This window comes from Oryzias melastigma, unplaced genomic scaffold (genome assembly GCF_002922805.2).
Source record: "Oryzias melastigma strain HK-1 unplaced genomic scaffold, ASM292280v2 sc00231, whole genome shotgun sequence".
Lineage (NCBI taxonomy): Eukaryota > Metazoa > Chordata > Actinopteri > Beloniformes > Adrianichthyidae > Oryzias > Oryzias melastigma.
This window is the reverse complement of record NW_023416884.1, coordinates 449,357-461,290: the sequence shown is the minus strand read 5'-3', so window position 1 is coordinate 461,290 and position 11,934 is coordinate 449,357. Positions and strand designations below refer to the sequence as shown.

The following is an 11,934-nucleotide window of genomic DNA, read 5'->3' as shown; positions in this document are numbered from 1 at the left end:
TTCAAATGAATTGAATGTTTTCCTGTACACAACAGAGAAAAAACATAATTTTTTTTGTCAGACAGCTGCTCTTTACAGGTTGATGCAGGAATGAATCCTGACAAAAAAAAAAAAAAAAAAATTATCAACATCTTCTTGGGAGTTTGCTGGTCTGATACATGAACGTTGAGCCTTTTCAGCTGTAGAGGGCAGTGATGTTAATCTTTTCGTATCTACCTTTTTAACAGTAACACATATCCAGACACTTTCTGACTACAACATTCCACACAAGGATATCACCATTCATCATTGTGAAGCTTTAGCTCTTTTGATGGCTGTATATGTGTGTATATTCACTCTTGTTCAAACCGTTCCTACAAAGATTGGATCATTATGTTTACATTCCCTGAATTTTCTGTTCCTTTTTCATTTGTTTAAGTACCAAGCTGATATAAGTCTTTTGTTCTAGTGGGTTGTAGTGAATGAGTTGTAACAAATCCCATCAGAGTCTGCTTGTGTCAGGAAGGAGGTTCCAAAAAAGGATAATTTAACTGTGCAAAATGATTTTGGGATAAACATTTTTTTTTGTCTTTGGAGGTGATAGTCTCACACAAAAAAACAAAACACAAAAAGAAGTTTCTCCCAGGAACTGAGTTGTGTTGCTTTATGAAAGGCTGGAGATTTAAAATTCTGAAGTAACAAATGTAAATTTTCCTTTACACTTTGAAGCTGAAACACTTAGCAATCAGCAGGCATTGATAAAAAGAGGTGGCCAACACTCAATATTTGACCTTTAGAAACACAAACATGCAGCCATGTGAGCCGCAAGAAGGACGCGGAATCCGTCCAAACCTGCCAACTTCATCAGAAAAAAGTATTAGTGAAAACTGCAACAAATCCAAAACATTTAGGTCATTCTGGGGGGGCTGTGAGTTCAAACAGACCAATAAATCTGCATCACCTATTACACAATGAGCTTTTCCGCTTCCTTGACTTTGGCCACCCATACCGGGGTGTCACATTAGACTGATGAGGAGGAGGAGGCGAGGATGTTCAGGCTTCTTCTTCTCCTTGTTTGTCGGCTCCAAGTCTGTAAGTTTCTGCCGATTTAAAATTTTGTTGAAAGTTAAATGTGAGGCTTAGGGTATGATGAAAGTCCATGTTTGTCGTGTGCGGCTTTCATCGTTTTATCGATGAGAAACTTTCAAAACAATAATGATCCTCTTCTAGCTCTTTAAACTCTTTTCATGCTTTCACCATTTTATTTATATATATATATATATATATATATACTGTATATATGCGCTGAGAGGGCGCGGATGCGGAGCGGTCTGTCAAACGTGGAGAACAACATAAACCGAGTATTTGTGATCATTTCAATTTTATGTCTAATTTTTAATTGAGAGAGAGATATATAGATATACAGTACATATAGAGATATATATCTATATATCTCTTTATACACCCTATATATCAAATATATTGTGATATTTACTCCTGCAGTAGATTCTCTGTGTTTTCTCAGTAAGTATCGAACCTTTCAAACGTTATATTTGTCATCCTTCGGTGAGACGTTTCTTAGGAAGTAGATAGGGAGTGCGTATTTCAAGACTAGTTTTCTTGCCTGGCTGGGTGTAAATGCTTGTCAAAGACATAATATTACTAATTTTAGCAATGTTGCACAAAAATGTCTATTATTTGTTGCACAAAATGAGACACAATGTGTTTATTCTGACTTTGTTCAAGCTCCAAAATGATGGGGGATATATTTTCCTAAAATATATGGGATCTTCTGTATATTGTTAGCAGTGATTTTTACCAATCATTGCAGTATCGCGATATTGTGAGCATTGTATCGCACCGTATCGTGAGAAACGCACTGATTCCAAGCCCTAATATAAACAATTGCAAGATAAAGTATGTGAACCCTTTGGTAGTACATCATGTGTCCATTTTTATTTGAAATGGACACATGTGTTAATTCATTTCAATCTAAAGCCCAACAGTGGAGAAAAACAATGGCTGCTTGAATCAAACCAAAATATTTTTTCCTGTTTTTATTATGTACAAATGGATGTCCTCTTTATTAAAAAGAAAAAAACAAAGAAACAAGGAATTCCAAAAGGTTCACATGATTTTCCCTGCCACTGTATCTTGAAGATTTAAAACTATTGGTAAACTTTTAGTCTTAAAATCTGGGATATCATTTTTTTTTTTTTTACTTTGAAGGATTTAATATTTTTTAACAACTTTCAAAAGTCCTTGGGATTTTGTATTTAATTGCATCAACAAATAATTAGAATTAAGTATGTACCCTGATAACGTTATCATTTATAGCAGTTATTGACACTAAATGTATTTTTTTTTCCTTTCACTTTACAAATTTGGTATCTTTTTTTAAATTAAAAAAAGATAATAATAATTTTGGATATTTTAGCATTCATCCCAACACTATTAGATTAAATTATAGTAATTCTTTAGATCTGTTTATGCTTTTTTCCCCAATTCTGCCTCTATCATTTAACTAACATCATTTAGTTTTTAATAAATTAATCTTAACTTCTTCTGATCTTCCATGTGTTTCAGATGGAGACCTGCTCTCCGTTTACATTGGAGACAGCGTGACTTTGCCTTGTTCTTTCGCCTCCAGCAGCAAACATCTAAGCTGGTACCAGCAGAGAGTCGGGAAGCAGCCTCAGATCATCTCCTCCATCTATAAACGTTCAAACTCCAACAGCTTCTACAAGCCGTTTAACAACAGACGCTTTTCAGTTCATACAGGAGGAGAGCTCTACAGTCTGAGCATCTCTGATGTCCAGAACTCAGACTCTGCCATGTATTACTGTGGACACACCAGCATCACCATCACAGAGTTTGACAGAGGAACCTTTCTGATGGTTAAAGGTAGCAGCAGCTGGAGATCTCACAGAGCGTGCTGGTGTTTCTACTTCATGTTTTTTAGATGAACGTCTGGTTGTCAGATTCCAGTTGCAGGTCGTTGATCCAGGAGCCAGACTGGGACTCGACGCTGAACTGCACGCTGCTAACTGGAACCAGTGAAGAGGAAGGCAGAGTTTATTGGTTCCTGCAGGAGTCTGGAGGCTTCAGCTGGGGAAGCGTGGACATGCAGTCAGGCAGCAGCAGTGAGAGCGGCTCTGCACATCACAGCTGCGACTTCACTTCACCACAGAGGAGCGCGTCTGATGGCGGGACGTCCCTCTGCGCCGTGGCTGCATGTGGACACATCCTGAGGCTGCATGCTGGAGGTGAACCGCACAAGTTCAGCTCATGAGTCTTTTTAATGCATTCTTCTTACAGTTTCTGTTCCACAGAGAAACAGAGCGCCCCTCCCTCTGTGCTGATGCTCTGTGCGGCTGCAGCTCTGACCGTGTCCGCCATTTTCAACATCCTCTTTATCTGTGTTTTCTGCATGAAGTGCAGAAGAAAACATCCTGAAGGTGAGGCTAACTTCTTCTGTCGTTTAAGTTTCTAATACTAAGACTAATATCCCTCTGAAGGGTCACAGCATCAGTCAGAGGTCACCGCTGACAGTCAGGTGAGTTCCCTTCCTTTTCTCCTCCTGAACTGACATGTTTGTTGAAGACACGTCTGTAACACAGCTCTGTGGTTTCCCTCAGAATCAGGATTCTCCCGCTGTTCAGTACGTCGCTCTGGACTTCAAACTGAGACGACAGACGAGCCGCATACGGAGGAGCACCGAGGAGAGCGTGTACTCTGCAGTCAGAGGATCACACTGAGGATCACCATCACCTCTTTTTCAGTTTTTTTCACCTTTGTATGTTTTCTGTTTCGAAAGACATTTAAACATGTCTAACCTTTTAATTTGTAGCTTTAAAAATCAAAAAAATCCAAGAGAGTAAAAAAATTCCATTCTAAATAAAAACTATGTGTTTTATTTGTTTTTCCACAAAAAGATTCAGTGACTCTTACTGACAAAAGATACAAATTAAAAACCTCACAGTTGCACAACTCTAAAGCATCACACACGTTGGAGAGGCTGAAAAAGTTCATTCATTTTCCTGACCGCTTTGTCCCTTTCGAGGTGACTAGACCTTTTAGTTAACCTTTGAGTATCTTCTTAGAAAACTGTGTGTTCAGGTTGAACCCCTTCCATGATGGAGATGCTACTAAAAACCTTTCCACTCATCTGTGAAGAACTAAAGGAACGGCAAGAGAATTACGGGTCAGGGCTCCTCGAACCAAGCAGATATATACACACATTTTTGTGTGCACTTTTGTAATATACAGTATTTCTGTCTTTGTTTTGTATTGTTTTCATCTGGAGTGAGAGACGAGGACCTCCAGCACATTGAAATACTGCCATGTCATTGTTAGAGGTTTTAGTCCTTGTATTTTTGGTTCTTTTTTGTGTAGTTTACATGGTTCTCTAAATAAATTCACAGCTTATTTTCAGCATAATTTTGCTTGGGAGTGTTTTTGAGTCATTGAGATATTTATTTATTTTTTTCCTACCTTTGTTACTTTTTTTTCACAAGTCCTTGATAGGGGTGTAACAAATTGGGGGCTTGTCCGGGACAACTGAAGACTTTTAAAGGGCAGTCAGCCCTTTAAAGGCGGTTGCTGATGACCTCAACTTTAGTCTTTGGTGTTGAGACTGAAAAACTCTCTGAACTTTTGTTTAGAGATAGATAAAGGATGATGGCTGCTGTCTGTGATGCTATTTGTCTCTATAATTTTGTCATTTATTTTTTGTTTTTTTGAATCTACCTGGCAGAAACCATCTCTGTCTGTAATCTTTCCTGATTGATAAAGATGTTTGGTACGGCCAACGTGAGACATTCTGCTTATTTTGCAGCTGTAGACCAGCTTTGTCTGCTGCTTACTGTCAATTTGCACTGGTCCATCAGCAGTGTATGTCCCTTGTGTTAAGTGGAGAGTCTGTATCATAACCGTCAGTTACATGGTCTTGTGTATTGCCTTCCACTCCCCCCTAGTTTCAGAGGAAATGGTTTGTCCTGCCACCTTCTTGTTTGGTCGTTCATCCAAAACTTTGGCAATCGTCCGCATGTCCTCTCCATCCTCACTGAGTCTACAGAATGCATGTTTTGTGTCATAAAAGATGTTGCATCTTTGTTTTTCCAAATATCAAACTTTTGTCGTCCATGGCGAAAATGGACACCGGTGTTATCTGTAATGTGTGTTATTAGGGGCATGTCGCTTTAAAAATCAAATTTAATTTTATAAATTTTAAGGCCGAATTGGATTTCTTCCTCTTCTTCTGCAGGGGTGTCAAACTCAAGTCCTCGAGGGCCGACATCCTGCTGGTTTTCCAGAAACCCTGCCTTATCTGCTGCCGATTACCTGGATCAGGTGTGTTTTTGCCAAAAAAAGCTACTATGGCAGCTTGGTTGGAAAACATGTAGGACACTGGCCCTCCAGGGCTGGAGTTTGACACCTGTGCTCGACGGCTTCTCTCTACCCCTCTAACTGTAGTTGCATTTGAAGTGATAGGATTGATTGACTTTTTGATTGTTTAGTTAACGTTCAATTTTCTTTGGGGGTATGTAGTAGTCACACCTCAGTCATAACAAAATAAATCAGGCTTTAGTTCCTCACCAAGTCGTTTCTATTCTCACAACTGCCATACTCTCTTCCTGACAACAATAATAAGAACATTAAGTAATTAAATATTTTCAATAAAAGCATCTTGTTATGGTCCATATTCAAATTTAGTACATACATAATGCATGTATATCACTTTCCAGAATTCATACTTTTCTATATACTTTTCAAACACACTTTTTATATTAAATATTTCTCTTTGTTTTTACATATGTGCAGGTTTAAAGTGAGAAAAAAAAGTGACTGAGTTTAAACGGAAACAACACAAATCATTTAAGTTAAGTTAAATTTATCTGTAAGCAATAAAATGTGTATACTTTACAAAGACACATTAACATTAGGCGTGAGAACCTTTTCTGAGTGTGTCTGCGGCTATGTGTTTGTGTGCATACAAGCTCGTGTGGGTGGATGCATGTGCATATAGAGCATGAATCAGTAGAAATCTGGGTCGGTGCCATGCAGTAGGTTCTTTCCAGCACAGACAGCATCTTTAACCACAAACAAAAGAGGAGTGAACCCTCGGGGTTTTGTGAAGAGCAAATTAATGTAACAAGTGAATAGGGCTGTCAAACTCAATCGCACAGGGGCAAAAATTCAAAACACACGTTAGGTTGTGGAACAAACAGGATAAACATTTATTGAACACTCTAAAACTAAATGTTTTAAACTTTAAAACAGCAACTTTTTAACATGATTATGAACTAGATATATAGCATTTGCGATGATAATGCTAGTGTGAATGCTGTAAGCTGAATTTGGCCGCTGAAGATGCTAGTGCTGATAGTTGAAGATGCTAAAATTAATAGTTAAAAACGCTGAAGCTGATAACTGAAAATACTGAAGCTGATAGCCAGCTAAAATGCCAAATTAGCCTAAAAAACGAAGACAAAAACAAACAGAAAAAAACTTAGGGTGTAGCTGAAAAAATAGCTAAATGCCAAATTAGCCTAAATAAATTAGCCAAAACAGCTAGCATGCAGCTGAAATATCAGCTAAACTCCAAAGAACCCGAAAAAATCCCAGTAAATGTCAAAATAGTCCAAAAATCTAGCAGAATGCCAATTTTTAAAACTTTAAAATTGTAATTTTTTAACATAATTAAGATTGATAAAAAAGGCAGGAATACTTTGACACGTACTATAGTTTTTTTTATTATTATTACAGAACACTGACTTTAGCAGTGAACAAAAAACTCAAGTGTTGCCAATTGTTACATTTTGCATCTTTTCCATCGTTATAGAAAGGTTTTATTCGAAACAGGAGCTGGTTTCTTTCTACTGTCTTTGCTGTCATTCACGGTCTTTTATCTGAGTCTGCATCCTTTTTTCACAAAGAGAAGCCGTGTTAGCAGTCCTAGTAACCCTGATGGCTGAAGAGATAACCAATGTTCATGCTTTTACACATCAGAAAAAAGTTCAGTTCAGAGTGCAGGAAATGCTTTTGTAGAAGACTGAAACCAAGAACACAGAAGTAGTAGGCAGCTTAAAAAAAATGAATGATGTTTGTTTTTTTGTTTAATCATTTAATAATGAAATGTTGTTCATTGTTTGTTATTAAATAATCAGAATGGGTCAAGAAAAATCTAATTCACCAAATTTGAAGTTGACTTTCAGATTACAGCTAAATAAATAAAATAAAAGTCATCAGACAATTTCTTTTTTTATTTATCGTGTTATGATCCAAATATGAATCATAGATATCCCACCAGTATCCAGAAAGGAGCTAATTCATCCAAAGCTGTTTTGGTCCAGTTCAGTCTCAGATGTTGGACTTCTGTTGGTTTTAGCTTTAGGCTTGAATGTTAGAGCTGCATAGTTCAGAGCATCGGATTCTGGGCTCTGTAAACAAGAGTGTAAACAATAAATTCTTCATGAACTTTAGATTACATGAGAGAAAATATGAATAAAATGAACCATTACCTCTCTGTTCTGCTGCTCAGATGAAGCTAAACCATAGAAAGAGTTTGTATTCGTCATAAATTCAAACAAAGTTTCATCCCATGCTATATTTCTATTAGTTAAAACATTCCAGTACCTGTTTGAAATGATCGGACTTTGACGATCAGAAAGATGATGACCATCACAAGAACAAAAATGACACTTCCCAGAATTCCAGTCACTGGGTTTAACTTAAACATTTCTGGAGAAGAGACAAGTAGACTGAATTTTGGTCAAATCCACTGTTGGTTTCAAACAAATTTGATTTGAATGACTGAAAAAAAGAAACAATCTCACCTTCTACTTGCAAATAGGTAGCATCAAAAATAACAGCGTCAGAATTTTTGTAGGATCCACAGAAATAGAGTCCAGAATCAGAGAAATCAACATCATTTATGTTCAGAGAAACATGGGTGATGTTGGAGGACATTTGGAATCTCCCATTTCTAAATTCTTCCTGTACTGTAGCATTGGACTCAGCAGTCATCATGGATGTGATTTTGGTGGCGTTGGATCTTTGGTCCATCTTGAACCAGAAAATGTTGGTGATGAATCTGCTGAGGTTGGAGCACAGCAGTGAGACTTCTCCTCCATGTTGAACCTCTACGATGACAAACTCAGAAAGTGACACAGAGATCAAACCTGAAATAAAGGAGTGAGAAGTTCATCAGCTTCACATCAGCTCTCCTTTATCAAAATATTTAAGACAAAACCTAAAAAAATGTGAAAATCGTAATCAGACTTACTGAAGCTGCAGAGAAAAGCCAGTATTGAGGTCAAGTGCACCATTTTGTAGACTGTGGGACTCCACCTTTCATTCTTTCAGTCTGTCTTTGAACCCTGCCAGTTCAGCTATGAGAATAGGAAGTGGGTATCTGAGACCTTATCGTTCAGAATATGTAGTTCTGAAGTTAAATATATAAATGTTTACTTTAAACATTTCACAAGTAAATGTTTCTTTTTCTTTTGTAGCTCTGGCTTTTATTATTAAACCTACTGATGTCAACAAATACACGTGGGAACTGAAACTACTTTGACCTGACAGTTCACTTAGAGAACTGATAAGAAAAGTGCAGCAGATCAAGGTCTCTGATCTACGAAGGAACACACACACACAGTTGAAGGCAAACAGTTGTCATACTAAAACATGTTTGCATTGTTTCTCTGAATACAGCTGGAATGCTATTGTAGTAAAAGTTACCATGCTTCAGTACCAAGCATTGACATATATGAGAACCAGACTAATTGATTTATTGACCCTTAGTTCTGGCTCCAACCAATTGAAGTCAACTCAATTGTCATTGTTCCGTGATGAGGATGCCATGATTTTGAGCCAGACGAGGTCAGTAAGAAGTGATTGGTTCCAGTCAGTGTGAGACAATGTTTCTATAGCAAATACTGTCTTCAATCAAGAGTGATCTTGTTGAAAGTCCACACCCCTACCAGTAAAAAGGGGCTTAGGAGAATCTGTAAATCAAACGTTTGAGGTGGGGGCAAGCGGACACCACCTGCTTTTACTGAGGCATTGGAATTGTCAATTTATAACTTACAATGAAGTAATAAATATAAAAAAAATGTTATTAGGAAGAACATTGCAGCACCTATGTAATTGGACGTTGGTTTCCTGGGCCTCTTCGCCCCTTTCTCCATGCAAGAGGAGGGATTCCCGTGTTCTCTGGCTAGGCCATAAGTCCAGAATCACATCAGATCTGAATCTGAGGAAGTCCGTGTCCCTGTGGTCCCATTTGTGGTTCTTGCCCTGTTGACCACATTAAGATAATGAAAAACACAAGATAGAGAGAATGAGGCTAAAACGGACGAGCCAAGAGAAAAGAAAATGACAATGTTTACAGCACCAAATCAATGTAAGTTTGGAGGTTTGTCCTCAAGAGGAAAAGGAATAAACATGGCATTATCCTCAAAAGAAATAATTCTACATGGCCGGATCCTTTACACTCCATCTTAGTGTGAGCAGCCCAATAAATCCAAAGATCTAAAACTCCTCCAAAACAATCCCAACAACAACAACAACAAAAAAACTACTCCCGCGTGCTACACCACAGAGGAAACTTGAAAAGAACAAAAAATCACAGCAGTCAAACACAGTGATAACCTCCAGGAGTCCATGCTGAGACTCAGAATATACAGGTCATACAGTGATAAACCAATGGGACAAATGAGGACTGATTACAGGAAGCTGGTAAAGAAAAAAAAAAGTAAACTGGACTGTTGTTGAGGTCCTGGTTGTAGAACATCTCTTCCTTCTCCTTAGGGTGCTGGAGGGTTTGTGGAGTTTGATCATCTGTGTTTGGTGCTGGAGGGTTTGATCATCTGTGTTTGCAGATTTGGAGAGAGTTTTTTAACACCCAGTCACTGCAGCAGACGGTAGAAATACCTGCTCCTGACTAATTCAAATGTTGTTCTTTGGACAATCTTTTTTTTTTTACATTTTTGGGATAATAACTATCAAACTATTAAACATTTTGTTTTTTCTCATTTATTATTAGTAATATACAAAATAAAACGTTTATATTTTGCATTAAGAGTACATTCAAACTGTAAATGTCAGCTGGTCTGGATCAAGTCCTAAACATTGTGCTTGGTCTGTATTCAGACTCCATTTTGATTTGATTTGATTTATTTGTTCTTTTTCAGTTAGAATGTACAATACATACAATCTACTAATCCCTACCCCACTCGTATTATTACATATAATACCAACATATGACTAAATGAATGGAAATAATCAAAACAAACACAAAATAAAAACCTGTAATAAAAACGATATCACAGACAGGAACACAATACTAATGTCATGTTGCATACAAATCAATCCTTTTGTTTTTACATTTAAACTTAAAACAAACAATACTTAAACACTTTTTTCAACTCATTATCCAACGCATTCCATTTTTTAACCCCAGTAAAGGAAATAGTCCTTTGTTTAAGTGTAGTTTTTACTTTGGGTACTTTAAAGTCATAATTTCTTCTACTATTTCCTTCATTTATATTAAAAACATTTTGGAAACAAGGTGGCAACATAAAATGTTTGGCCTTAAACATTACCAGCAGTGTCTGCAGAGAACATAAATCCTTAAATTTCAGTATTCCTGACTTAAAAAATAGTTTAGAGGTGTGCTCATTGTAGAAAGTCAACTGTATTAGTCGTAATTATTTTTTTTCTTTTTTCTAAATTGTTAAAGGTTCTAGGTTTGACTCATAAGAATTATCCCAGACTTCCAAACAATATGAAAGATATGGTAAAATCAAGGAGAAATTCAGAATATGCTTAGCTTTGTAATTTAACAAATATTTAGCTTTGTTAAAAACTGCAAGATTTTTACTTATTTTTTGTTTTATACAAACAATATACTGCTTCCATTTTAAATTCTCATCAACAATAATCCCCAGAAATCAGAATTCATGAACTCCTTCCATGTTAACACCAATCCATTTCAAATTGAAATTTGAAATGGATTTTTTCTTACTAAAGAACATAAACCTTTTTTTTAATTGAGAGTTTGTTTCTATTAAACCATTCCTCAAGTAAAATCATTTCTTGCTTGATAATAGAAACTACCTCCAAATTTTTCCCTGAACAACAAAAAAAAAAAAATGGTGTCGTCAGCAAACAAAACGTATTGCAGCATTTTTGACACATCAAAGATAGCTTATGTATAAAATAAAAATTAAAAAAATGGTCCCAGTACTGAGCCTTGTGGAATACCACAATGAATTGTTTGATGTTTTGGTAAATGTCCTTCATATTCCACATAGTGCTGATGATTGTCTAAGTAACTCATCACCCGTTGTAATGCAACACCTCTAATACCATGAGACTGAAGTTGGGCAAACAGAATCTTGTGAAACTGACATGACAGTTTTTGAATCATTTCTTCAGTCATTAGCCAGGATTTAAAGGACAGGGTGAAGCAACTAGAGAAAGAATAATGTAAGTCTCTGTTGTGTTTCTGTGGTTTTCTGCATTCTTCATTGCCCACTTTATCAAACTTGGCTTTTGTCAAAAGTAATTGTTTGAACAAAGAGGCCATTTTTAGGTTAAAAAAGTCTGTTGACTGGCAAAATATTATTTTATGAATTTTAAAAACTATGATATGTATTTGATTAAATCTTAATTAGTCGAAAGTCAATATTTATGCTAAACTAGGCATTTTTTGAAATATGCATAATTATCTATTTTTTTCCTCCATAAATTTCTTGTTACTTCTATCCTCTGTTAGCCATTAGCATTACTTTAACTAGCTGAACCAAGTTTTTTTTTAGTAAAAGAATACGGAAAAAAAATGTTTTTAAAATTATTAAATATTTTTACCAAATCAAATGCATAATAAAAAAAAATACCAAGCACAGACAAGAGTTTTGTGGGTGAACAGTTTCCATGCAAACAGAATGT

General features: G+C 36.4%; 2 protein-coding genes across 2 annotated transcripts; one reads left to right on the top strand and one right to left on the bottom strand.

Moving 5' to 3' along the window:
• The first annotated feature begins 1,298 nt into the window (after window positions 1–1,298).
• On the top strand, window positions 1,299–4,025 carry LOC118598233. Its single transcript, XM_036210746.1, has 6 exons — window positions 1,299–1,308; window positions 2,566–2,876; window positions 2,942–3,245; window positions 3,312–3,437; window positions 3,498–3,535; window positions 3,618–4,025. Exons 1-6 carry the CDS (start codon window positions 1,299–1,301, stop codon window positions 3,735–3,737), a joined length of 909 nt encoding a protein of 302 aa, XP_036066639.1. The 3' UTR covers window positions 3,738–4,025.
• A 3,016-nt stretch (window positions 4,026–7,041) lies between these two features.
• LOC112139531 lies at window positions 7,042–8,448 on the bottom strand. The gene is made up of 5 exons (XM_036210759.1): window positions 8,267–8,448; window positions 7,818–8,162; window positions 7,618–7,722; window positions 7,503–7,528; window positions 7,042–7,421 (listed from the first exon to the last, which is right to left on the bottom strand). The coding sequence occupies exons 1-5, from the start codon at window positions 8,307–8,309 to the stop codon at window positions 7,311–7,313; spliced, it is 630 nt and encodes a 209-aa protein (XP_036066652.1). The 5' UTR covers window positions 8,310–8,448; the 3' UTR covers window positions 7,042–7,310.
• Between the last annotated feature and the right edge of the window lie 3,486 nt (window positions 8,449–11,934).